Source organism: Malurus melanocephalus, unplaced genomic scaffold (genome assembly GCF_030028575.1).
Source record: "Malurus melanocephalus ecotype Western Australia unplaced genomic scaffold, MMel_1.1 scaffold_459, whole genome shotgun sequence".
NCBI classification, from domain to species: Eukaryota; Metazoa; Chordata; class Aves; order Passeriformes; family Maluridae; genus Malurus; species Malurus melanocephalus.
Genome location: NW_026623691.1, coordinates 477,070 through 502,797, shown reverse-complemented (window position 1 = coordinate 502,797; position 25,728 = coordinate 477,070). Strand labels below are relative to the sequence as shown.

The 25,728-nt window shown below is 46.7% G+C and overlaps 1 protein-coding gene across 1 annotated transcript in view; it reads right to left on the bottom strand.

Annotated features, from left to right (window-relative positions):
- Positions 1–2,853: 2,853 nt before the first annotated feature.
- The window catches only part of NIBAN1 (niban apoptosis regulator 1), a 52,751-nt gene continuing 29,876 nt past the window's right edge, over positions 2,854–25,728 (bottom strand). Inside the window, exons 6-14 of the mRNA XM_057380546.1 lie at positions 14,395–14,510; positions 12,064–12,168; positions 11,807–11,969; positions 10,813–11,000; positions 10,403–10,564; positions 7,980–8,090; positions 7,319–7,426; positions 5,529–5,640; positions 2,854–4,565 (exon numbers count right to left, since the gene is read on the bottom strand). Coding sequence (XP_057236529.1) covers positions 2,884–4,565; positions 5,529–5,640; positions 7,319–7,426; positions 7,980–8,090; positions 10,403–10,564; positions 10,813–11,000; positions 11,807–11,969; positions 12,064–12,168; positions 14,395–14,510 — 2,747 coding nt within the window. The 3' untranslated portion in view covers positions 2,854–2,883. The remainder of the gene's footprint in view (positions 4,566–5,528; positions 5,641–7,318; positions 7,427–7,979; positions 8,091–10,402; positions 10,565–10,812; positions 11,001–11,806; positions 11,970–12,063; positions 12,169–14,394; positions 14,511–25,728) is intronic.

Here is a 25,728-nt window from a genome sequence, read left to right as displayed (position 1 = left end):
CCGAGCGGGGAGCGTGGGGAAATCACGGAATGGCTCCGAATGGAAGGGACCGCGGAGATCACCCGGTCACCGACACCTTCAGAGCCCTGTCCAGCCTGGCCTCGGACTCGGGATCTGGGGACAGCCACGGCTTCTCCGGGGACCCGGTGCCAGGGCCTCTTCCCCATTCCCGGGGAAGAACTTCCTCCTGAATACTCAATCTGACACTCACGTTCAACCCTTTCCCCCTCACCCTGTCAGTCCATGCTCCTCTAAAATCTCCCTCTCCGTGTTGCCCTCAGGCCCCTCTCAGGGCGGAACACCTCCATAACTGCTGTCTGTCCGGAGAGCATTTCTGTAATAAACCCCCAAATTATCGCACGAAAGCAGCCTGCCAGCAAYGGAAGGGAAGAGAGTCTTTATTTCCGTAACGAGCGTTTGTACACAGTTCCAAGCAAATAGGATGTATTTCATGTCCTGGCCTTTAAGAGTGGAAACCCCATGGAACTCCACGGCCCGGCCCGCTCCCGGAGGGCACCCGACCCTCGGCCCTGGGGGGGATTTCTTGCAATTCCCAGCTTGTGAAGGACAAGAAAGCAACAAAAACGACAGAATTGTGAGCATTAGTTTCGATCAGAGGTCTCACGTAACTTTGCAGATTGCTGATCTAACCRAGCTGTCGCTTCCAACCAAGTGTGGCAAAGACAAGAAAAATGTTTTATGCATTCACAATCAGACAGAAAATGCCCAAAACTGGGGAAAAAGCAGTCCCCTGGTCACAAGGAACTGCAATTTAAACGGCAGAACCAAGCAATGTACATGCTGAGTCTTCACCATCCTTTCCTACCCCACTTGTGAAAAACATCTGAGCATCTGCATTCAGCAACRTAACTCATATTACAGGAAAATATTACCCAGATCCAAGCCTGCCACAGAAATAACTCCAAAATTACCATGATGGGAATACTTATGCAAAATGCTCTCTGTACTGATGTGTCTAATTCATGCTGCAACGAATTTGTTTCCTTTTGCAGGAGGCTGCAGTTTTTTGCTGCCATGCTAGTTGTCTTTCACACACAAAAAATGTTAAAAACCCATCATGTCCCATAATTTTAGCTAAAAAAGGCTGCTGCTGCTGCTGCTTAACTCTAAATTTGAAGTCACTTAACACTCAGTACCAATTTAAAGTGGTTAATGATTTTTAAAACTGAAGCAGCTGACAGTGAAATAACCAATGTTTTGTAAAAAAAAATAAACCAAGCTGGCAGTGGTCTGTATGTTTACAAAAAAGTATTTTTGCATGAAATATAAGGYGGAAGCGAGTCGAACTAATTCTGCAAGGAAAACATCTGTGACTTTCACCTCTCCATACCACAGTACAGCTTCTAGAATCAATAGGAACTGMATTTATTTTACAGCAGTGACAGGGCAGTTAATCCAGTTACTCAACAAGGTTCCTTCCTCATACAGTAATATTTGCCTGTTCCTCTAGTGTCAATTCTGTGTTAGTATTAAAGAATATTTTGATAGCATTAAAAGACTTTGCACAGTTTGCTGAAGTTAAATGCCAGCACGTATTATGCTCCCGGGACTTTGTTATTTCTCCCCATGTCTTTATGGGCATAAATCCTGCAGTCTTTGCTGCAATTATCATTAATCTTTGCTGTCCTTTACTGTGTGACATTCAGCAACAGGCTCAAAACACCTGGCCACAATTTTGAGATGCCTTAAACTGACCTCTGAAGTGAGGTCTTGCACTCAGAAGGCCGATTTACTGAAATACTGGGGTTCATTCCAAGCTTTCCAATGCAAACTGAGATGCAAAGAACACATTTAAGTTGTTCTTAACAAAGAACACCCCTGTACTGAGATCATGCCTTGATACAGATCATATCTATCAACCGTCTCATTTTCATAGCTGCTTTTGTAAGGTGATTCTGGCCTCAAAAATCCAACCAGATGTAATAACCAACCTTTGGCTGCCTGTCACTTCAGTTAACATCTGCATTAGGAATTACATGCAATGATTCTGATATTTCACAATTATTGCCACTTCTTACATGATTTCCACTCCTAAAAAGGCCTACAGAACTGGGCAACTCAGTGGGAATGGGAATGGCAGGACTCAGTATTCTGTGTTAGATAGCTGTAGGTAAATCTRTTTTGTGGTAGGGATTTTAACCAGAGAAAGGCTGCCTAATGGTTATAATTATTGTAAACATTCTCATCTCTCCCTTCCATAAAATAAAACAAAATAAAATAGCCATAAAGTGCTCTGGAAGACTAAATAMCCCCGAAGTGCAGAGTGGGACTGAGAAACCTGCTCCCATACTTTCCCCTTTTAAAATATAGCAATAAGAGAAAAAAAAAAAGTTACAAATCAGAATATTTGCTTGTCTTTGATACCTGCCAAAACCTAGAAATAATTAAGTAATCAGTTTGCAGGGTTTGCACAGTGTGGCTTTTCAGCAATCTACTAAATCAACTATTTGGTTCTGTTTACTACTAAAAAATGTTTTTATTTCCTGTATACTGCATGCAAATACTAAAAGCATCCTGGACTATATATGTACCAACCACCAGAATCACAGCAGTACTTGTCCAAACCATGCATTTAAAAAACACCCCTAAGAACAGTTGTTAAGATAATTTGACAGTTGGGTGTTTRAAGCATTCAGTGGTCACTTTTCCTCTAGCTTTGAAGGGGAACCCATTTGAAGTGRCAGACGAGATTCCTCAGCAGTAAGCTGGTTTTAACCAAAAGGAAACCCATCACCCATCCCTCAGGAAGGGATCCGCGGGAAACCTGCGGGAGCTGGAGACACCACCACAAAGCCCCGACCCGGGTAAGGATTCACAGTTAGGGATTAGCCGATCATGCAGGGCTGCGCTGAAAGCTGCTTCTTACTCCTCCGAGTTTTGCTGTGCAGAGCCAACTTGTCTGTGCTCTTCCGGCAGCAAGTGCGTTCCTGCTGCACTGTGGATCGCTGTGGGTGAAGCTGCCTGCTCTCCGGGCTGCCCCTCTGCASGCTCCCCGTGTGCCGTGCCCTGTGCCGGGCGCTGCCCCTGGCGCTGCTGCGGCACCAGGGACACCGGCTCCAGCAGTCCCGGCCCGGGATTCGCGCTATCCAGGATGGGCACGTTCCCTGTGCCTGCATCTGCGSCRGGGCTCRGGAGGGAGCTCTGTGTGCCTGCCTCCCCCGGGACCGCATGGCTCTGATCCGCTCCTTCCTCCCCCTCCAGCCTGCTGCCTGCCACCGCATTTCCCGTGCGTTCCTCTGGCTGCCACCTCTCACTCTCCACGCCCGTGTACCACACGCTTTGCTTGCTCTCCACCTCTGCCTTTGCCCCCTGAGGTGAATCCGAGTTCTCCACCAGCCACGATGCTTGTGCCCCTCTGGGTACGCTCTCTACACTCAGCCCATCTCTCCCCGGACTGGCAAAGGCTGGTGGCTCCTCCTTGAACTCCACACGTTCTGCTGCATCTTCACTCCTCCCTGCCTGGCTCACCTGAATTTCTGCCACAGCCACTTCGCTCAACTCATAGTTGCCATTCTGGTGCTCCCGCAGCTTCAGCAGCTYGCCCTTGCAGACCTCCTGGATATTYTCAGCTGGAGTGTCTGCTGGGATCTCAACTGTCAGCATCAGCAAGCTCCTTATCTCATTCACATCATCGGGGCATTTACAACTATTTTCTTCCGACTGGCTTTCTTTTCCAGGGCTATCCCCAAGCCCTGCTTTCTCTGTCTTTTCATCCAGTAAAATAATCTTTGYCTCAGTACTCTCACTGCTTTCTTTTTTACTATCCCCTTCAAACTCTGTTCCTACTGCATTTTCACTGTGAGATAATTTTCCCATAATTTCATGTTCTACCTTGCTTGTCTTTTCTGCACTCCCTAAAATCTCTGCATCTGTTACACTCTCAGGTGGGGAAGYGASCTTTATCTCAGRAACTTCTTCCTGTGCTTTGCTTTCKTTCTCAGTGCTGCTGACAGATGCAGCAGCTGTTGCCATTTGACYCTCTGAAGTCACCTTTTCCTCTGCTGCTCCTTCAGGTACTTTAGGTTCTTTTTTAGGGCTGGCTCCAAAATTCTTTACTGYAGTGTCAGTCCCAGAAGCCACTTTCTCCTCCCCAGCTTCTTGCTGTGCCTCGAGTTCTCTCTCAGCGTTCACTACATGCCCTGATTCATTCTCCAATGTGCTTTTCCCCTCTGCAGCTCCTTGTTCAGTGCAGCCAGCCGAAGGGGACTCGTGTTTGTCACTRATGTCTGTAACAGCCACCACTTCCCTCCTGCTGGCCTGATCACCAGCTGCACCAACAGAAGCACTTGCCTCTTTGTCTCGGGACCTTCCCTCCTCAGCATCCTTCTCCCAGACAATTTTCCCTGTCGCGACAAGTGTTTCGTCCCCATGGCTCTCGGTGTCCGAGCTCTCGGCTCGAGGGGCAGTGGGTGTCTTGGCTGGGGTGCTCTGTGCTGACCCCGCCGGGGTCCTCAGCTCTGTCAGGCTGGACACACTCTCACAGGGCACGTTCAGGTTATCCTCAAACAGGTTGTGCTTCTTCAGAACGGCGGCTTCTTTGATCACTGAATAATAAAACAGAAATGCCAAACTGCTGACARAGGCACAGGGAAGAAGGTACAGTGCTTTCCCAAGTTTGTATTGCACATTTTGATATTAAAGACAACAATCATGTTCATTTTCAGCTTCCTTTTAGTTCACATTTCTTTTCTGGGGATGGGAATATTGTTTTTTGAATAGTGGCACTTTAATATTGACCTAAGCATTTCCGAGGCAGAATGCTACCAGAGGATCCCCAGTGCACAAGGGTAATGCTTCAGTGCAGAAGGRTTGACATTGATTATGGCAGTAAGAAGTGTGCTGGTTACAATCATTAYATTGCTGTTTTGGAACAGGGGTGCCTATGGTCTGCACATCCTGCGCAGTACATCTTGTCTTTTATCCAGGGTGTAGACACACAGGCATGCAGAGAGATACGAGTATTTTATAAGTATTTCTATATATATTGTATTTATTAAGAATAGTTTAGTTTTCTGACACAGAAGCAGAGAGATCTGCAAGGAGTAGCATAGTGGCATCAGTGAGACTGCATCCAGCAGTTTGTTTCATTTGGGGAAATCAATCTCTGCTGCTATCAGTCTTTGCAATTCTCTTAGTCTTGCAATTGGCACCTGTTATTTAGTGATCACCAAGTCTTTGCAAATAAGGACAGAATTTCCCTCCTTGGCTCAGGGAATCAAGATCAAGTAAAGTTGGCATAATTACATTTTGTTAGAAAAAGGCCTGTGCCAAGCCGTCACTCTGAGTTCCACAACCTTAGTGAAGCTGCCCCATAGCTCAGACTTTAGGRCTTGCAGCACATCTTCAGTGAGCCAGATGAAAAAACACTGTAGGGATGTAACCACCAGTGCTGGGCAAAGTGGGACCTTGGTTGGGAACAGCCAGGTGAGGACTCTGGGARGCTCTGAAGGAACAGATCATGGGCCACAGGCTGCAATGTTATTTCTGTCACTCAAGAAGGTTCTCACCTTTCAGGGCCTCGTCGAGCACTGTCTGATATAAAATCTCTTCRTACACGTTCTCTACTTGGATCACACTCGTGTAATCAGCAAAAATGTACTGCTCGTATCTCTGCAGCTCCTGTGCAGTAGGGAAGAGAGGAACAGATCGAGAAAACAGCAATTCTGAGAGTCCTACTGCAGCCAGAGAGCTTGAAGATGCCATGGAGCAGGTCTTGCAACAGCCCATGACAGCTCCTGGGGTGCCCTGTTTGAACTATGACTCAATGAGCTACATGTGTCCACAATGAATTATGTACTTACCAAACAGAGCTCCTGCAGAACAGCCACAGCTAAAAGCACGACAGATCACTGCCTACTGAAACCAACAGCTGCTGAGGAAATGCCTCACAACCTGTTTGTCCAAGGAGGCAAATCCGCAGAGCACGGGAGACACGGGGTTTGGTTTTGTTTTCCTAAGAGGTGTGTAACTCTTTGAGCTCACTGATTTGTACCCAGCCGGATGTCTACACAATAACTGAATCATTAGCATTGAGTAGCTGCTTGGTGGTCTATAAAAAGTAAATTAAGTGACCTCTGCCCACTTCTAGAAAAGGTTCCTACATAAAAACACCTGGAGGCTTTCAAGTGAAAGGTCAGGTGACAGRCTGGGCCTGTCAGCTGTGCCACACTTTGGCTTCTAGAGCTGACTACTCATTTCTGCAGAGGCACAAATACAAAGGGCTTGGGGGAAACTAAGCAGGAAGGGCTTGTGGAAGTTTGCTCCATCACTGCTTCCTCTGTGACAGACATGAGGTGTCYCCACACATATTCCAAGTGTTGAAATGCTTGTTCCTGTGCACAGACCCTGTGTGGAAGGCACTGCTGACRCTCTACAAGAGACTGTTACTTCAGCATCCCAAGGAAAGGAGAGTGACATAAAGAAAAGACTGATTTAAAATATATTTTCTTGAAAGCTGTAAATTTTAACAGTCCACATTCAAAGACTTGCAAGTGTAATTTGGCAAAACACTTGGTTTAAAACTTGTTTTTGAAACTGAAACAAGCTGAGAGCATAACCAAGAGCAGCACTCTGGGCATGGATGAACATCCATRGAACCAGAAGGGCAGGAGGCTGGGATGGCTTGGACCAGTCTCCTTTCAGCAGGCACAGCACAAGGCAGGAGGGAACTCAGGGCTTCAGAGGGTTCAGACTATTCATTGTGAGCCCAGGTGAACAGCATTCCAACCAGCCCTGCTGCAGCCACAGGGATAACACACAACGTTTCCACCAATGCTGTGTTTGCTGACTGAACATGCCCTGTGATCAGGGCAGCAGAGATGTCTCTGTGATTATTCCCTGACTGTTGTGCAACGCTCCCACTGAACACCACTGACAGCAAGGCATGGCCACCTCTTGCTGCAGGAGTTCAGCACAGGCTGTGCTTGGTCCTGGCCGTGCCTCTGGGAGCTGCTGCACAGGAATGAGCACGAGGCCCAGCTCATCCCTGCATCCCAGAGGAACCCAGTTYCAGAGAGTTCAGATCTCTAGAGAAGGAATGAACCAGGGATGGGCAAAGGACTGCAGCTGCCTTTGAGAWAGCAACGTGTATGTACAGTGTGCCYGCTTCCTGAAAACTTCCTCGGGCCCCACAGTACCCAACCTGTGAAGTGGCAAATCCAAGCACGGAGCAGGCAGGAAATCTGCATAACTCTCTGAGAGAAAACAGCCTGCCAGTGTTAAGGGCTTACTGCCAAGGCAGTGTTCCTCCCCTGCCTCTCATTTTTGGATTTTTGGGTTTTTAGTCCCAGACACCTACTGGTTTGCACGTGGAAGCCAGTGTCTTCTGCATGGTGGGCAAGGTGATCTGCACCAGTGCCTCCTGGAATATCTGCTTGCGGATGGTGCTGCTGTCATAGTCGTATTGCTGCCAAAACAGAGGGAGGAAATGAGCCCACATGTGCTGGAGTTATTCACCTCTCACACAGGGAACTGGCTCCTGTCAGCCTGCAGCTGCTGCATCACAGGGCACAGCGCTTCCAATGGCCATGCAAGTTATTCCAGCTTTTACAAACCCAGCCTAAAACCTGCTGCTCTGGCATCTCTTTCCCTTCTCTTAACTCTTAGGGTAGAAACAGCCCCTGACTGCCCTCCCCAGGCGTTTCAGTGCTGCCTTTTCTAAYGAATCCCAGGGGCAGGCTAATTATAAAGTTAATTAAAAATTATTTATCCAGATCGACAGTATACTAGTAAGCTGATTTAATTTCAATTAAAGGCACTGCACWTGCAAATACTTCTATAAATGTCTGCCCAGAACTAGGCTTTATTCCCCAAATGAGCAGCTTTGCTAAGTGCCACCAAATCAGTATTTTCAGCCAGATGGTAAAAGCTGTCTCCTTTCAAATACTGAGATAGATTTATATAAAATATATTCTTTGTTTCCAGAAAGGCAACCTGCAAACATGTTACATGACATTTACCTTCAGCACTCTCAGCTTGACCTTTTCAATGGTGGTTGCGACTTTGGCCGAGTCTGCCTGGTGGCTYGGAGAGAACAACTGCTCAAACGTATAAACTGCATTTTCCATCAGCTAAAAAGAATCGTTAAAGAATCTGTTAAAGACCAGCGGCATCAAATTCCTGCTGACATGATAAGTGTAACTGTTAATATAAATTGTGTTTCTGAGAAGGTGAAACAGAGAAAGAATAACAATCAAATTGTAAAAACAGTAAATATTTCAAGTACTTCAAATGATCATGGAAGGGGAAGAAAAACCTTGTTTAGTTTAGATGGCAACATTCAGTTTTGGCACAGGAAACCCAAAAGAAGATTACCTAATRCAAGAGAGTAAGAATGCCCTTGATGTCTATCTCCAGTCTACAAGCAGGTCAACACAGGTCTGCTCATGTAACTAAACAGTTCTATAAGCAAACATACTCGAAGGAGATTAATTTATATTATCCACAAGTTTTTGTTRAGTTTCAGCTCTCTGAAGGGCAACATGCACTGAAATGCTGCAATAAATAAAGAGAATTGCAGCCTTGGTATCATTATTATGCTGTCACAGCTTTCTTGTACAGGTTTGATCTCATGTCACCACCCAAACTGATGGTAACAGAGCCAAAATGTAGAATTGATTATGTGTGTATACAGACCACAGTCAAAACTCATCATTCCTAATAAGAAGGCTCCCATTGATTCCTATCGTTAATCTATCCTACCATTAATAAATCATATTTAATAATACTGCAGATAATTTTCRGTAGCTTTCATTATAATACAAATAATAATTAGAAAATATCACACAGAGTGCATAATTTGTCACAGAATCTTGCTAAGCCGGCATTTACCATATTTTACCATATTTCAGCTTACCCAGCTATTCATTTAAAATATTACACCCCTACTCTTGAAGATATTTCAGACAAACAGTCCTACAAGCAGCAATTGAGTCTATTTAATCAGATTATGCCTTTTTTTTAGCTGCTCCCATCCAAAGTTTAACATTTTCTCCTTGGAGAGGTACACGCAGATGCGCAGGGGGGCCATTCCTTCAGCCAGTTGAGAASCGGGCTCCCCGAATTCCCGAAATCGCCCACTAGAGGATGCCGCGCTCCCAAGACAAGGAATCCTGCTCCGGCCTCCACCCGCCGTTCATTTTAGCCAAATACTACACGGACGTAGCCATGACTGATTTTACTTGTTTGGGAAATAAACGTCCATGGACGCAAAGGGAAATTACACACTATTTTTATGAGGAAAATACCAKTCTTTTAAAGAGAAAGATGCAGTAACAGCATGTTTAGAACAACTCGGGTTATAATTTATTTCTTGTCAATTTTGACTCATGTTCTGTTCAGAAAAAAATGACCTCTTGTCTTATATGGGATTTATTTTCTGTCTGCTTCTCTGTCTTGACTCATGGTCTTCATTGACTGAAAGACACTTCATTTGGCAGCACTTTGGAATGGTCCCCCCTGAAAGACCCAGACATGAAATCAGAATTTTATTTCTGAATAATTTGTTGGCTGCTGGTTCTGGCTGTCTTTAGAAGAGCTGCTTTTAGGAAAACCCTATCCCAGCACTGTGCTAGACATTTGTTTTCCATATTCATAACTCCCACTCCACAGATCTGGACCAGCTCCATTTCACAAGATTACTGAGTAGATTATTAAATTTCCCAAATACAGATTAAAATCACAGGATTCAACTTAGTGCTCCAAGGTCAAATGTGCCTYGTGATCTGGAAATTGAAGTCAGTCTGCTGGGCAGCTCCTCAGAGATTTATGGCCAGGCAAGCAGGAGGATSCCAGGCAGAGCAGAGTTCCAGCCTATACCACCACACACAAGAGGGGACAGAGAGATGGGGTGCAGTTCTCATCTGAAATGATGTTGTCAGCTCCACCAGTCCCCTGAAAAGTGAGCTGGACAAAGCACCCACAGCCTGAGATATCATCTGGCTCCAAGGTTCCAACATTAATTGCTTTACTTTATATTAATGAGAAAATCAGCTACCAAGAAGGACACATTGAATTTTGGTAACACACACTGAAGACCCTCCCTTGACAATGGGAGTTGGGTGAATTTTAGTCACCCCCACTGGTTATGCACACAACTTTCTTGGGTGCTGAGACACTGGGAATTCAGAATGTGATAGTTCAGGGGAACAGATGATCCATCCAAAATTTCCGTGTCTTGCTGARCTACTCACACACATGCAGCCTCACAAATGTAAGTGTCAAGCAACTTCTAGCTGGTTTTCTCAAGTTTTGTTATCTGTACCTTGACTGAGAAACACTCTGGGGCTCTTGTGCTCTGATCTTTTATCAAGATCACTTCGAAGCAGATTAGCAGGGCAAACCAACCTACTCTCCCAGGAGGAAAAATTGGCTTTTACAGTACCTCTTGCATGAAGTTCTGTGTCCTCTGAATCACAGAGTCAATGTGATAGGCCTTGAAGCGACTCTTGAGGTCGTGCAGGAGCTCCTGGAGCTGGTTCACTTTCAGATAGCAGGGCTCCATTTTCACTGAGTTGTAGGGCAGGCTCATGAGCTGATCCACGTTCTGCATTCCCATGCAGGAACAACAGGTTTTGAGAGAAAACAACCAGAGGTGAAGTGTTAATAGAGAGTGTAACAATTTGGTCTTAATCCCAAATCTGGTGTCTGCACTCCAGTTGCACAAATACCACCAGACAAATGACAAAACYGGCACTCAGGTGCTTCCACCTGAAAAGCAAACCCTGCTGCCAGCCAAGGTCCAGCCAGAAGCTCCTTGTGCTGATMCAAAGCTCCAGCTCTGGTTTGTCTTACCTCCTTCAGCCTGGTCATGTCATTGGTCTTCTGGAAGTCCTGGATGATGTCGTTCACTTCCTTATCAAAAAGGGAGCGCACTTGGGTGAAGCCAGAGCTGATGGGGCCCATGAGCTCCTCCAGGATGGAGCTGAGGAATGGCTGGATGTTCTCTGCACAGCACTTCTGGGCAGGCTCACACACRCTGGCTGCAGGGGCACACAGGACAGGGGTTGCATTGTAGAGACAGAATGAAACACATAATGGGAGCAGATCTGCGAATCTGAATTCAAGCATTCTGTATTTTGCCCTGGAGTCACCTCCCCACAGGTGAYGAGGGGGATGAATGGAGCTCCCAGCTTTATGAGGGACAATGAAACCTTGTCCCATGCCTCACCCAAGCAAACACTGGCAAGTGGGGGCACCGTGAGGGTGGAGGAAAGGGCAGCTCTAAGTATGATTAMCATTTATTGATTGATTTATTTGCTGGTTTAAGCAACACCAATAACATTTTGCATCCTCTTTAAATTCCTTTTTATATTCACAACAAAATTATGATTACTCCATATTAATTAAAAAACACCTAAGAAGCCCTTTGGCTTCAATATTCTTTGGCAGCCTATGAACTTGTCACATAACCAGAACCTGGTTTTGTGGTGCATTCCTAGAGATCAGGTCCAAACCACTCCACTCKTAATGATGCTCATGTGATCTGTATCTTCACTGCCTAAGGCTGTGCAAGTGAAAATGAAAGCAAAAAGAACAGCTTCCATCAGAATATCAAAACCTGTCAAGTTCCAGTTTGAGAAGCCCTGGTATTTTCACAGACACAGTGGCCACAGGTATCAGTTCCCATCAAAGGCAGCAGAGGCTCATTTGTTTTCTGAAAATTGGTGTCTCCAGCTTGATTTCTCAAACCACATGAGGATTTCAAAACAATGACCTCTGGTCATTTGAGCAACACAGTGGGAAACACTGAAGAACTGCTCCAAAGCACAGCTGTTCCCCCACTAACCTTTGATTTTTCCGGCTAAGAAGTTCTTGGAGTTCAGAATCTGATCCATGTCTGAACGAATGGTTCCTTCCAGAGTTTTTGCAAATTCCCTACATTCTTCTTTCAAGGTATTCAATTCTTCTGCCACCTGCTGCTGGACCAAGCTGTAGGTTTCCTCTACGATCTGGACCCAAATCAAATTGAGAAGCAGCRATCAGAATCAGTACCCACAGAGAGCTGCTATGAGCAACAGATATTCTGCAMGTGTCAGCACTCACCCCGAACCAGGCCCGCTTCCTGTCGTTCCTCTTTCCCTTCATTTTCGGCAGGATCATTGTCTGGAGGTTAGGCAGCAGCTCCTCCATCACCAGGTTGCTCAGGATCTGTGTGGTGAGGAGATGAAGTGCTAACTTCTCACCCTATTCCTCAGCAGAAAGCTGAGCACCACAGTGCAGAGCGATGTCGGCAGGCAGCTGCCAGGCATTTCCACYGGAGGTTTTGCACACTCTCTGCCTACATCTTTCCTTGCCCATCCCCCTCAAATGCACRAAAAATGTGCAAGAGTTAATATACATCTGATTTTGGAGTCCAGGCCTCCCTCACCATGTTTTACTTACAGACACTGTGACCTGAGCAAGCTGCACTAACACCAGCCTGGCACAGTCCAGGATCACATCCCTGCTGTACCCAGCTGCTGGCTGAGCCAAAACAGAATTAAAAACACCCCTCAAGTCTCCATTTTTGTCATGCCAGGGCTTTTTCATTCGTCTCAGTGCCTCCTGGGCCTGCACTTCATGTATTACAGCTTCCAGAGAGAGCCGAGGCATGCACCAGCACCAGGCGAGAGAACAGCAGGAACTTGAGCAACACAAGTAAAGAAGGGCTCTGACTGCAGGGCAGTGTAAAACAGGGCACAAACAGCCCCTCCAGAAATACAACATGCAATTCCCTGCTGTAATATACCCTCAGATACCTCCAATATGCAATACACTTTTATTGTAGCTTCATTTAACTCAGACACTTACAGATAACGCCACAGCAGAGCTTCAGATTCAGATCTGCTGGCTCAAGGATCTGTCAGGCAATTCTCTAATTCAGGTCCTAAACTAATGGCTCACTTTAAAAGGATCTCATGAATAGTCCAAACTGTCACCAATAACAAATGTGACAACAGATCAAATACATCTAGGAGGCGAGGGAAAGGCTTGGAGCTGTGCCAGGAGAGGATCAGGCTGGATTTCATGGAAAGGTTCTTCCCCAGAGGGTGCTGGCACTGCCCAGGCTCCCCAGGGAATGGTCCCAGCCCCGAGGCTGCCAGAGCTCCAGGAGCGTTTGGACAGCGCTGCCAGGGATGCACAGGGTGGGATTGGTGGGGGGTCTGTGCAGGGACAGGGGTTGGACTGGATGATCCTGTGGGTCCCTTCCAGCTCGGGATTCCACAATTTTATATTGTGAAGAATCCTGAAGTCTCTGGGAACAGACTCTTTTTGGGGCATTGGTGGATCTTCTCTCAGGTGCCATGCTGCAGTCCCAGGCAGACAGGARAGCTCTGATGCTGCAGGGACTTGGCCACCACAAATCTATGTCAGCAAATGCATTTCTTGGCATTGTACAGGGACTTTTACAGCAACAAATTGCAGCCTGCTTGCTCCAAAACACTCACTTAGCTTGGATATTTGCCTAAAATAATGATGATGTTTGGTCCAAGCAGGCCATGAGAACACATTACACTTACAGAATGAATTAYTGCTAAGAAGATAATGGTGGAACTGGCTGGATGTCTTCTGATTACAGCTCTCTCGAGGTATATGGGTTATGAGTAAGTTGTTGGCAAGTAATAGGAAAAATAAAACATAAAATGAAGCTAGCACTATAATAGCTCCATAACTTGAAGGGAGGAGGGGAGAAGAGAAAAACCCTCCTGTAACTCCTTCAAGAATTTATTATCAGATGTTAGCAGGGAACTTCAATCCCTGACACGATGCCAGTGGGAAAGACACTGTTTATAGATTTCCTCCAGCTTCCACATTTTTTCAGCATTTCAAAGGTAGGCTTCTTCTAAAACAATTATCTGGTTTCTTTAAACAAACTTCTCTCCTTCAGGTTTTTTTCAATTTTTCCCAAAGGGAAGCCAGATTTCATCAAGTAAAACACCCAACAGCTGGCACTAAAGTAAGCATTAGCTGCTGAGTGCTCAGTGTTTGGAAAAAAAAATTCTAAATCAGGGTCCAAATCATGCCCTAAAGACABGTGGAGTGATGCCAGTGGGATTGTGGCATTACCTCAAGCTACCATGAGTGCTCCATAGCCAGRGGGCCAAGTATGGACCCAGACCCCRGGCTCAGCATCTCRTTTCTGCAGAACTGAGGAACACCSATTTTTGGTGTTTAAATGTGACTGTTACTATGCCAGACTCTTTTCGGAAGTTTTTATTAAAAAAGAATTATCACTTACATATGAGTAAGAAGTGTCTTAAAATCTCAGGTATTTCTATCTACTAAATTTTCTTTTTTAAGATGCCATTTTTGCCAAGAGAATTTAAAATCTTTATTGTCCTCAGAGCTGCCACATCCAAAGCCAAAAAACAAATGAGGAATATATTCTTTTACCTCTTTTTCATTGCCAGCTATCATTTCCCACATGCCATAGTGGCCTTTCTCCTGCCGGAAGAACTGAATGGCCTCTAAGAATGCCTCCACTTCATATGTGGTCTGCTTCAGAAAGTCTGGAGAAAAAAAAAGTAACATAAAGAATTCATTTATACCTTTAAACAATAACCATCCTTTTCTGATYCCTTTTCCCACTCCACATGCACCCAGCAGTAGAATTTTTAAATAATTTACTAAGCCTGAATGCCTGGAGACCTTGGGCTTTCACTACGATTTAGAAGTACGTTAACACAGGAAAGCTCCTCCCATGCCTTTACACCTGTGAGCCATGTAAGGTGGCACATGGGAAGGCTCTGACAGTGTGTGCCAGGGCCAAAAGTTGGGAATTCTGTCTCTTCAGTTTAAGGTAACAACAGACAGCTCATTGTGTGCCTTGATAAATGCCGAGTTAACACTCCCAATCACCTTTCAGTTCCTTGGTTTTATTAAGAAAATGATGATCAAGATGGTTCCTCATGGATGTACAACACAACAGACCTCGACAAAGCACTGTGCTCTACCAGTTAAGCACAAAAGCTTCTGACAGAACCGTGCTGCTTTCCCTGACTGTCCCAGGAATGCTGAGCCAGAGCTGTGGAGTATCTGGTCATTCTGCAAGGCCCCTGCCAGATGGGAACTTGTCCTGAGAACAGCACAAGGACAACCCACTGGACCACTGAGTTCCTTGGCCTCAAAACGGGGAGCAGCACAACTGCTTGGCAAAGCTGAGTGAGCAAAGCATCCCCGAGCCCTTCAGGGGTGGAAGGGCCGTGTCTTCACTGTCAAACAGAGCTTCAGGATTATTGTGTGGGGGGAAAACACCTCCACAAAGGTTTCTTGTCCCCTTCCTGAGGTTAACGACTGCAGCCTCGAGCAGGTGAAGAGCTGTTGTGCACTCTGAGAACAAAGGATTGAAGAACAAAAAAGCTGATTCTCTCAGAGGGAGTTATGCTGCTTCGGAAGGTACTGATCCATCCAAACAATTGTGAGGAGAAGAGTCATGAGCAAGTCCTCAAGCCTCAAGCAACACTYCTCTGGGCTTGTTCATCAAACTGCTCCAGAGAGAAGCTTCACTGGAGCTTTGCATAAATGCCAAGGGCAGGGCAGGGATTAGAGAAATTATGGGAAACGTGGAGGATTTACAGCACAGTAATGCCTGAGATGTCTCCTGCATGCACTTTAACAACAACAAAAGCGACAGAAACCTGCAATTGACTTCATCAGGGCTTCACCCTTGAAGCTTGAAAATGACTGCCTGAAAACTGCATGGTTTCAGATCTGCTCAGAGCCCAAATGCCAGAATTTGCCCTTTCAGAGTTTCCCCTGGCTGCGATGATTGCACGAAGCTTGGTTACACACACTGAGGGGCACTAAACACTGTCTCAGAGCCCCTYTCTCGATACCATTCTTCATCTGCAGAATTCTGAGATCCAAAGACATCCCACAAACTCTCCACAACCTCATACAATGATCAAACAAGAAAAAATCAGCCAGGCAAAATCCCAACCCTATTTTCACTGATTTGGACCCTGATTTAGATTTTTTTTTCCAAATACTGCCCTAGCATTTGTCATAGCAAGTCACAAAGCAGGGTGCTAAAAWATCAGTATTGGTTGTAAGGCTGTTCAGTGCCAAGAGAACATYCCCTGACCACAGCTTTAATGAAAGAATGGAGAGTTCCACCTGAGAAAATGGTGGAGCGTCACATTAGAAAACTTTTGTCCTCCCAAAATAAAAATCAAAATATTTTGATGACCAGAGGTGGTGGCTTGGCTGCAGGGAGGGAAAAMTGCAGCTCCCACAGCCCTCTGAGCATGACTCACATGTTTTCCTCCTTCACAGCTGGGCTCCCTCCTAACCCAAAGGGACAGCAGACCATCCAAGGGGCTGGATYTTGGACCTGTTGAGATGGTGATGCACCAGTGCTGACAAGGGTCTGCCCTCTAAGATCATCAAGTTTTAAATCCATGATCAAGGGAGTATTCTCCCTCTGTTCTGACTGCCCCCAAACCCATASTGCAGTGGAAAGAAGGTGCTAAAAATCCAAGAGTGATTCATTGGAATAGCTCATGGGAAAAACATTGAGCTGYAAGTGCCATAAAATCCCAATCACACATTCTTTCCTATGCCAGTAAACACAGGACACAAACACRATCATGGCAGTCTGGCTACAAAAGCAGCCCCAAGCAGAAAGGAATCTTTGTCCTTCAAGGCTGCTACAATTGCTTAATTTAGGCACTTTCATTCTCACTTTCCATAGGAGGAAAAGATTGCCTCAGGGAGAAGGCTTTGAAGAAGCAGACCCCTCCAGTGCCAGGCTGTGCAGAAGCTGCTGGTGAGGCACACGAGACAGAGGCACATTCACGGCYGGGGCTCAAGAAAAGGGAATTGTACCCGGCTGGAAAGAGCTGCCGTGCACGACTGCAGCAGGGCACAGCCAGGGCYCTGTCCATGCCATGAGCAGCCCAGGAAAGGCTGGAGGAGGGTGGCRGCCTGGCAGCCTCAGCAAGGCCAGGGGAACAAGGGCTGGGCTGTGGCAGCCCCACTGGCGTGCGAACCCGAGCCGTGCCATGGGGCAGCAGAGCCACAGCTGCACAGGGACAGGTGGCAAAGGCCAGCGGTGCCAGGGACCAGTGTCACCAGGGGAAAGGACAACGGGCACTACCCTCTCCTGAAACCCCCACTGGGGCTGCCCCTCAGCCACCTGGTGTCTGTCCTGAGTGACCCCTGTGTCCTGCTGGCTGTAGGGCAGGAGTGACCCCTGTGTCCTGCTGGCTGTAGGGCAGGAGGCAGCTTAGGGCAGCTTGGTTAGTGCTGCCTGTGCTCTACCTCACCCCAATCCCAGAGAGAGCCAGCAAGGTCACTAAGTGTCCTCCAGCTTGGTTAGTGCTGCCTGTGCTCCACCTCACCCCAATCCCAGAGAGAGCCAGCAAGGTCACTAAGTGTCCTCCAGCAAGGGGCCAGCAGGGGCTTTACAGCTGCCCACGCTGGTACTGTGGGCTTAATCCAGGAGGTTGCATTTTGAACGTCACCCAGGCACCTTCTCCAGCTGCTAATGAACATAGCATCCCTCATGTGTGTAGATTAAAACAAAATTCTGTTTGTTCTGGTTAACTTAAAAAAAAAAAAAAAAAAGAAAACCCACCTAAAGACTCCACATATCCAAGCATAGAGCCCAATTTCCATAACAGATATTGCTAACCACAGATTCCTTCTATGAATGCAACAGAGTAACTGCTATAAATCTCCCTTTGAGGAGATGGAAGGACAACTGGAAGCACCATGGCTTTATAATCTCCCCCAGTTTGCTGATGTCTCAATGGCATGGCTCAGTTTGTTCAGGGCTGCAGAAAACTTTCTGTAGGAAGGAGCTTCCCTGCAGAGGATAATTTCTCTTTTAAAAAACATTATCATCTTAAACCTTAACTCATCAAGGTGGATGTGTAGCAATTCCAAATAACACCAAATCTGCATTTGAACATTCCAGCTCAGACTGTGCATCTGTCTGCACTGCACATGKCTGCCTTGGGGCTGCTGGGGAGGAGGTTCAATCACTCACATAAGGATTTTTCTGAATTACAAGCCAAGGAACATGCCATTGTAACATTTACAAAGGGATCGTTTAAAAAGTGATTATTTCAACACCCAGTTTAAAGTGCGTGTCCCCCTGAACAAGAGCTGTCACTAGTGGCACACAGGGACGTGGATCAGGGGCAAACACGGCTGGGTTAACAGCTGGACAGTGCAGGGCTCTATGGACTGTGGATAAAGTGTTTCAACAAGTGAGCTCCACCACGGAGAGGAACCTCAGCCTTTTGGCTGACATTTCACATGAGGCTGAAGAGTGTTCAACCAGAGTCCAGAAGTGTGAGCTCACGGAGCACGGGTTTTCATTAAAGAAATGCTGACTCTGGCCTCACGCCCTTCATCTAACCACCAAAACTCGGGAGCAATCTGCCTTGGCTCTATCTGCCTCCTGCAGCATCCCAGCCAGATTCTGCATGCAGGGAATATAATTTTTACGGTCTTGCAATTCTTCCTGCAAGTAACTAATGGATATTAAAGCAATGTGGCAGCCACTGAGGGCTGTTTTTTTAGGGAACGACTGTGTCAGGGCTCACAGGCCCTGCCTGGCTCAGTACTGCAGCTCCTTCAAATGTCTCTTCCCACCATAAGGCACTCACAACCTGACATAAAACACTCGTGACTTTTCAGTTCCCTCGTATGAGACAGCAGGGCCCATAAATGTCCCTTCAAGTCATCCAAATGCACAGGCTTTGCACAAAGAGTRGAGAAGGCAGGAGAACAATCACTGAAAGGAGATGAGAAGGACCAAGGAGTTGAGTATGGTGGCCTCTCACTGAGGAGAAGAATGTCACTGACTCTTAATCTTTGGAATATGATAAATGAGTAAAAACTCATTTGATTTTAGGTGATCTCACAATATTACTTCCTTGCTTCCTAACTATTTGATGGAGAGCTGGCTCTGGTGAAGGCAGTGCCAAAGCACCTCRTAACTCCTTGTTGTCACTTTATAAAGCCCTTTTCTGGGACACAGAAAATCTCAGTGCAGGTTTTGGTGCATGGCCTTCCTTCTTGTGATGCTACAAATAAATAGTAGGTGGCAGATAAAAAATATTTGGAATTTTAAGCGCAGTCTCAAAAGCTGGTGCTTCCACCCCTTCTTATTTCCACTAGACACTGCTGCCCTCAAGAGAATAGATTTCATGTTAAGGAATGCAAATTACATTTTCCCAATTTTCTCATGCTTCCAAGTTATCCCCCTCTCACTTTGGCATCTGTTTCTTYGGAATATATTTAGAATCTTGCTTTTCTCCTGTCTTCCACTGTATGTGCTTTTTAATTTAAAAAACAATCCATTTCCAACAGATTTTGCTTTTTTAAAATTAGTTATTTTAAAACAAAAGCTGATTTAAAAAAAAAAAAAAAAAAAAAATGCACAGGCCCAAACCAACTAAACATAGGACAAGGCCAGCTCTTGCACCGGCACTTCAAAGATAGTGCTCCCACTCTGCCAGCCCCTGAGGATTTGGGGTGAAGGGAGCTGGAGAATGGGAAAGAGAGACATTCCTGCAGAAGGAGGGACTCTGCCAACCTGCCAGCACCATAGTCAGGGACACCCCTCAAATGGCAATAAATGACCACAACAAACTGCTTTCCCTTTCTAAAAGCCCACGTGAGCTCTAGCACATTGTAAGAGCTGCTGCTTGTAAGACACCACAGACAGCTGCTAAAAAGGCCATGGCTATCAACTCCRACAAAATAAAACTGTGGCAATTTCTGTCTCTGGAAAATAAGCAATGGTCCCAAGCCAGTGTGGATGGCAGGTGAGAAAYGGAGCATGCTTTGAATGTGGGGAGAGGAGGGAAGCACCTCAGGAAAAGGGAGGGTACCTGGGGCTTGGGACACAGAGCCAGCACTGCTGGAAATGACCCTCTAAATAAAAGGACACACATTTTATCCTCCTAAAATGCTGTCATGGGTTGTTAGCATCCAAACTGAGAACAAGTGCATTACATATAGTGCCCTGRGCCYGAGAGGCATCAGGCTGCCAGCTCTGAGGATTTTCTGTAAACGCTGCGCTGTCACATTACCCACAGAGCACAGGGTGTGAAGCTGCTCACCATCAGCAGCAGCTGCCAGAGGAGCTCAGTGCCACACTGCTCACCACCAAAAGCCACCTGAGCTCAATGCCACACTGCCCACCAGCACCTGAGCTCAGTGCCACACTGCTCACCACCAAAAGCCACCTGAGCTCAGTGCCACACTGCCCACCAGCACCTGAGCTCAATGCCACACTGCTCACCAGCACCTGAGCTCAATGCCACACTGCCCACCAGCACCTGAGCTCAATGCCACACTGCTCACCACCAAAAGCCACCTGAGCTCGGTGCCACACTGCTCATCACCAGCAGCCACCTGAGCTCAGTGCCACACTGTCACCACCAAAAGCCACCTGAGCTCAGTGCTACACTGCCCACCAGCACCTGAGCTCAGTGCCACACTGTCACCACCAAAAGCCACCTGAGCTCGGTGCCACACTGCTCATCACCAGCAGCCACCTGAGCTCAGTGCCACACTGACCCAGCTCTGCAAGAGCAAGCTGCATTCATGGCAAATCCACTGCAGCACCATTTCCCTCCTCAGCCACCAAAGCAGCCCTGAGCAGGGCTCACTGCCAGGTTATCAGCACCCAGAGCCTGAAGGAAGGWGGGCAAAGCAGCACCAGCCAGGGCACAAGGAGCCTCCCCCAGGGCACCAGCAGCTCTGGGTTTCATAGTCTGAAACATGAACACTGCATAAACACACACAAAGAATCACAGCATCACTTATTTCTCTGGCCATTCCCAAGTACTTTCCAAATYAGCTACTACATTCCTGGAGCAAGGGGGAATTTGGAGTAGGGAAGGCCCTGSAGTGACTTTATTGTGGCCTTTCAGCACCTAYAGGAGCTCCAAGAGAGCTGGAGAGGGACTGGAGACACRGGATAGAGGGACAGGACACAAGGAATGACTTCACATAGACAGAGSGYRGGGATGGATGGGATATTGGGMAGGAATTGTTCCCTGGGAGGGTGGRGARGCCCTGGCACAGGGTRCCCASAGAAGCTGTGGCTGCCCCTGGATCCCTGGCAGTGTCCAAGGCCAGGYTGGACAKKGGGKYTTGGAGMAGSCTGGAACAGTGGAAGGTGTCTCTGCCCATGGCAGGGGGCTCCTTCCCACCCAAACCCTTCCAYGAGTCTGATTTCTCTGCTGCTGAGCTTTGCAGCTGCAGCCKAAGCATCACCTTGCTCTGCACAAATGAGGCTTCACAGCTCCTGAAAAGGCTGGGCTGGGGGGCTCGGGGAAGTGGCTGCCCTGCACAACCCCATGCTCRTGATATGTAAGAAAAAGATCATCAGCTTGAGGTGAGAGAGGGAGGAAGGATGCAATGGCAATTATGAGTTTAGCAGATTCATCATCTCGGTGTTTCAAGATGAATGTCACTCTGACAGACTAAAAATCCTCCCCACAGAGTAGGAAACCAGGCTGGCTGGCTGGCATGGCTAAAGCCACACTGACTGCAAGAACACATGCTATAGAGCAAAAACATCCTGGAAAGAGGAGAAATAGTCTTATTTCAAGCAAAATTTCCTAAATTATACCAAAATTTTCTAAATAGCATCCTAAAAACTTTAATTAGTTTTTTAACGCCCCACAAGCCTCATTAAAGATATTTCCAGTGAAACGGCTTTGTCTGTTGTAACATTAATATTCCTATGGAAGTTTACACATCAGTTGGAAAAGTCTATGTGGACCTCATGTGTCTGGTGAAGGACCAGCCCAGCCTCAGCCACTCAAAGGGATCACAGGAGCTCTGTGATCAGCCAGAAAGGGATTTAATTAATCCTGAGAGGAGCCAAGACACAATGAAGGCCTAAATACTGTCTCCATTTGCACTTTTCCCCACCCCAAACTGCCGCTCAAACCTCCAGAAGGCCTCACTTTCATCCCAGTGCACAGGGACAGTTTTCTTTCAAGTCACAAAAAGCRATTTCCTCCTCAGTTTCTCCTTTAATTGCTCCCTCCACATCCATCAGAAACAGGCAACAAGGAAATCCTTCCCTCCAGCTCCCTCTGCAGAGAAGAAAGGCCACCCTGTTTGTGGCATGAGGCCTCAGAAACCCTTCCAAAGGGCTGTCTGGACTCCTGGCAGCTGCTCTGCTCTGTGTATAGTGATACAGAGACACATTTATCCCTCACCTCAAGGATTCCATGTCAGCTTCTCAACCTTATCAGCGCTGCAGGAATTATTCTGAATTACAGTCCAAGAGTTGGTAAGTCCTACAGGTGCTATAGACATGTAACACAGGAMAGTTAGAAATAACTATGAGAAAAACAACTACCAAATAAATTAAGAGCTGAAAAGGGAAAGGCAGACACTGCTAATRGCAACCTTAAAAGTCAGAGATGGACTAAAAAAATCTGTCACTCACCAGCTTAATACTACGTTTTGTCTTTCTCTCTTGCCTAATGTATTTCTTCRTTGCACCTTATTAACGTATTTATTGCTCAAAATAATTTTAGCTTGTTGTTTCTGTTGAAATTGCAGATGACAGGATATGTTTTGAAATTCCCTCAGCTCCCTGTGTGAGGAGGGTGATTGTCAAGACATGGATGTGAAATCAAACCAGATGGAAGAAAATAAAACCATGAAGTGAAACTGTGTCACCCAGAATGAGCCAATTGTCACTTCCTTCCCATCATGCAGACTTCCCTCCATCCCAGCACCGAGTGGTTGGGGCTCCCCACTTCCAACAGCCAATAATGAGTGAAAACACATAGAGGAAAAAAAAATAGGGGAAATGAGACCTCCTAAAAAACCAAATAATTAAACAAGTATTCAGCAGAAAATTCACTCATGGATTTTCAAACCATACAAACATAGAAGATTAACACCTGGAGAATAGGAAATATTAAAGCCCTGTGAATATTCTGAGCCTTTCCCTCACTGTTGCCTTTGTGGGACTGACAGAACATCCCCACAGGGGTTTATGTGGGCATTTCAGCAGCAGATCCCCCAAAATCTGAGGTGTGCAGTTCTCAGCATTTCACTGAGGGAATGGAGAAGGAGATGGAGCCAGGTAAGTCCGGGCTGTGGGTGGAAGGGGATCAGGAGCCCAACGAATCCCATGCTGTCAGCCCCATCTGACCTGGCAGGACAGGTCATTTCCCTTTGGAAATGGGAGGGAAATGCCAAACTGCTTTCTGCAGTTTCCACCTCAACTCCAGCACAGCTTCTGTAAAAGCTAAGGAGCTTTAAAAATCCTGCCCTGCTGGAGGTGTGCCCTGCAGAGACCCTGGGGAAGAACAGGCTCCCTGGGAGCAGCAGGGAGCATCCAGCAGCCCCTCCAGGGCCCTGCCAGGCTGTCGGGGTTCCTCTGCTGCTCCCCGGGCACTTGCCTTCTCACTAATTAGCCCTAATCAMGCCAACTCACAAATTAAAACCTGAAAAGCATTTCATCTTCCTGTTCCATTGCTGGTGAAGATCACTGTCTCCTCAAAGCACCAARCCCTCATCCATGAGTATCAAGGGCAAACACAAGGGGAAAATCAAGATGGTAATGCCACAACAACCCACACTCTACACATCTGAATCCCATTTCCCAGTGGTGCTYGCTAAATCCCAGCACTTCTGCTCTGCCCAGAAATCCCAGAAACAGGCTGGGCTGGGTATTTATCCCAGAGGARCTCTGGGGACAGGAAGCAGCTGAAAGCCAGGGCAGCTCCCAGAGCTGATTCACTGCAGCTTTCCATGTTTAACTGTGCTTCCTGAGAGAAGGAACACACACTGTGCCCACAAGCTCCTCCAAGGCCTTGGCTGRAGCCCAGGGCAGTCTGTTCCCTTGCAGGAGTGGCAGATCACAGCAGGGACAGAAAGGCCACTTCTGACCAACCATGACATCTGGTTTTGTCCTGCCCTTGCCAAATCTGCCCTGGCAAACGGGAACTCGGCACTTTGGGAAGGGGTGGGTGAGTATTGCCTTGGCCAGTTCTCCTTATCCCACTAAATYATATTCCAGAATCAAACAGGAAGGATTTCTCACAGTTCTTCTCTCYTTTCAACTTTTATTTTTGAATAAAAGAGCACAGTAAAATTTTCTATCACAATCCTTAGACCCCATTGTCTTGCTGGTCATGGCTGTAACTTTGTCAGATTGCTCAGACACCTGTTTTTGTCAGCACAAGTGTTTACAAAGARGGCTTTACAAAGTATTCATAAACTAATATTTTTCAGTGGTGTGAGAATTAATAGAAATCAATATGAAGCCCTTGGAAAAAGAAATTCTGTTGGGTAACTGAGGTGCCTGTCAGTGATCATTTTTCCACTTGCAGCACCTAGGACTGCAGGGGTGACATAACTCCAGGAAATCCACATAACAGGGGCTTCTTGCTGCCCTGTTAGCTGTTAAAACCCTTTTCCTAGTGCAACAGTGGGTCCCAATGCAAACTGTCTCTACCTATTTCTCACCCTACTGGGCAGAAGCAAGGATGAGCCTTAAGGCATTGTCTGTCAGATCAAAACTGGACCACAGGAAAAGCTGAGAAGGATAAATCCTGGAACAGATGCCTAAATGAGCAATAGCTGAGCCATATAAAATATAATGAAGTGCAGACTGGCAGGCTTTGAAGATGGAAAAGACCTGTTAGGTCTTCTGAAGCCAGCTTCTGCCAGCTTCTGCCAGCTCAAGATTGGCCCCCAGAGGGATGTGCTGAACTTTAAGGAAAAACCAGGCTGCCAAAAGCATTGTCAAGCCCATTACACTCGTTCCAGGAGAGAACTGAAAATCCTCAAACATCATGAATGGGCTTCAAGTCAAGGAGTGCCAGGAAAACTTGTGTCCCCATCTCCTTAACAAATCTTGGTGAGGAGCCCAGTCCAGAGTGTCAGGGCTGTGTACAGCACCTAGAAAGCATCGTGAATGGGAAGTGTGCACACCTGAATGGCACTGGGATCAGGAATCCTGTGTGTCCTGTGAAAAAGGCCCCTACAGCACCAACCACCCCTAAGCACCACCAAATAACTGCACGTCTTGAGAAGCTGCTGAGAAATGCAGTTGTGTGTGCTTTCATCATGGGAATGGAGTCCCAAAGGAAACCAGGAATGCCTTTGGCAGTGAAGACAGGGAAAAGAGATGGCAGCTGAGAATGATGCAGGGAGGACAGCGGGAGAAATCTGTCTGAGGGCAATGGGATGAAGGTGATGGCAGGAGACTGAAGTGACAGCTMAAAAAACATCCACTACGAGCCACTTGTAAAAGTAAAGAGGACTGTTCACACCCTGSAGTCACAATTCATGTGTCAACACGCCTGGGCTTCAGGCCCAAGCACTGAGATTGCTGGAGATTGCATTTGCCACCAAGGGCAGCAGGAGCAGATGGGACTTGAAAGTGACACCATAGGTGAGGAACAGCCTGGAGAGCAGCTGGGAACTGAGGGCACTTTGGTGGAAAAAAGGCACCTGAAAATCAGGGAAGCATCTCTTTGTCTGTCTTATTATCCAACTCATAAAAGATCTTCCAATTTAATGGCAGCAAAGTTGTTTTTATAACCCTAGCAAGTCACAGACTGGTTTTGAGGTCTTTTACATTTTACATCCCGCACTCCCTGTGGTTGGGATGTCCCACACTCCTCGTGGTTGGGATGTCCCACACTCCCCATGGTTGGGATGATCTGCACTCCCCATGGTTGGGATGTCCCGCAATCCCCGTGGTTGGGATGTCCCGCACTCCCC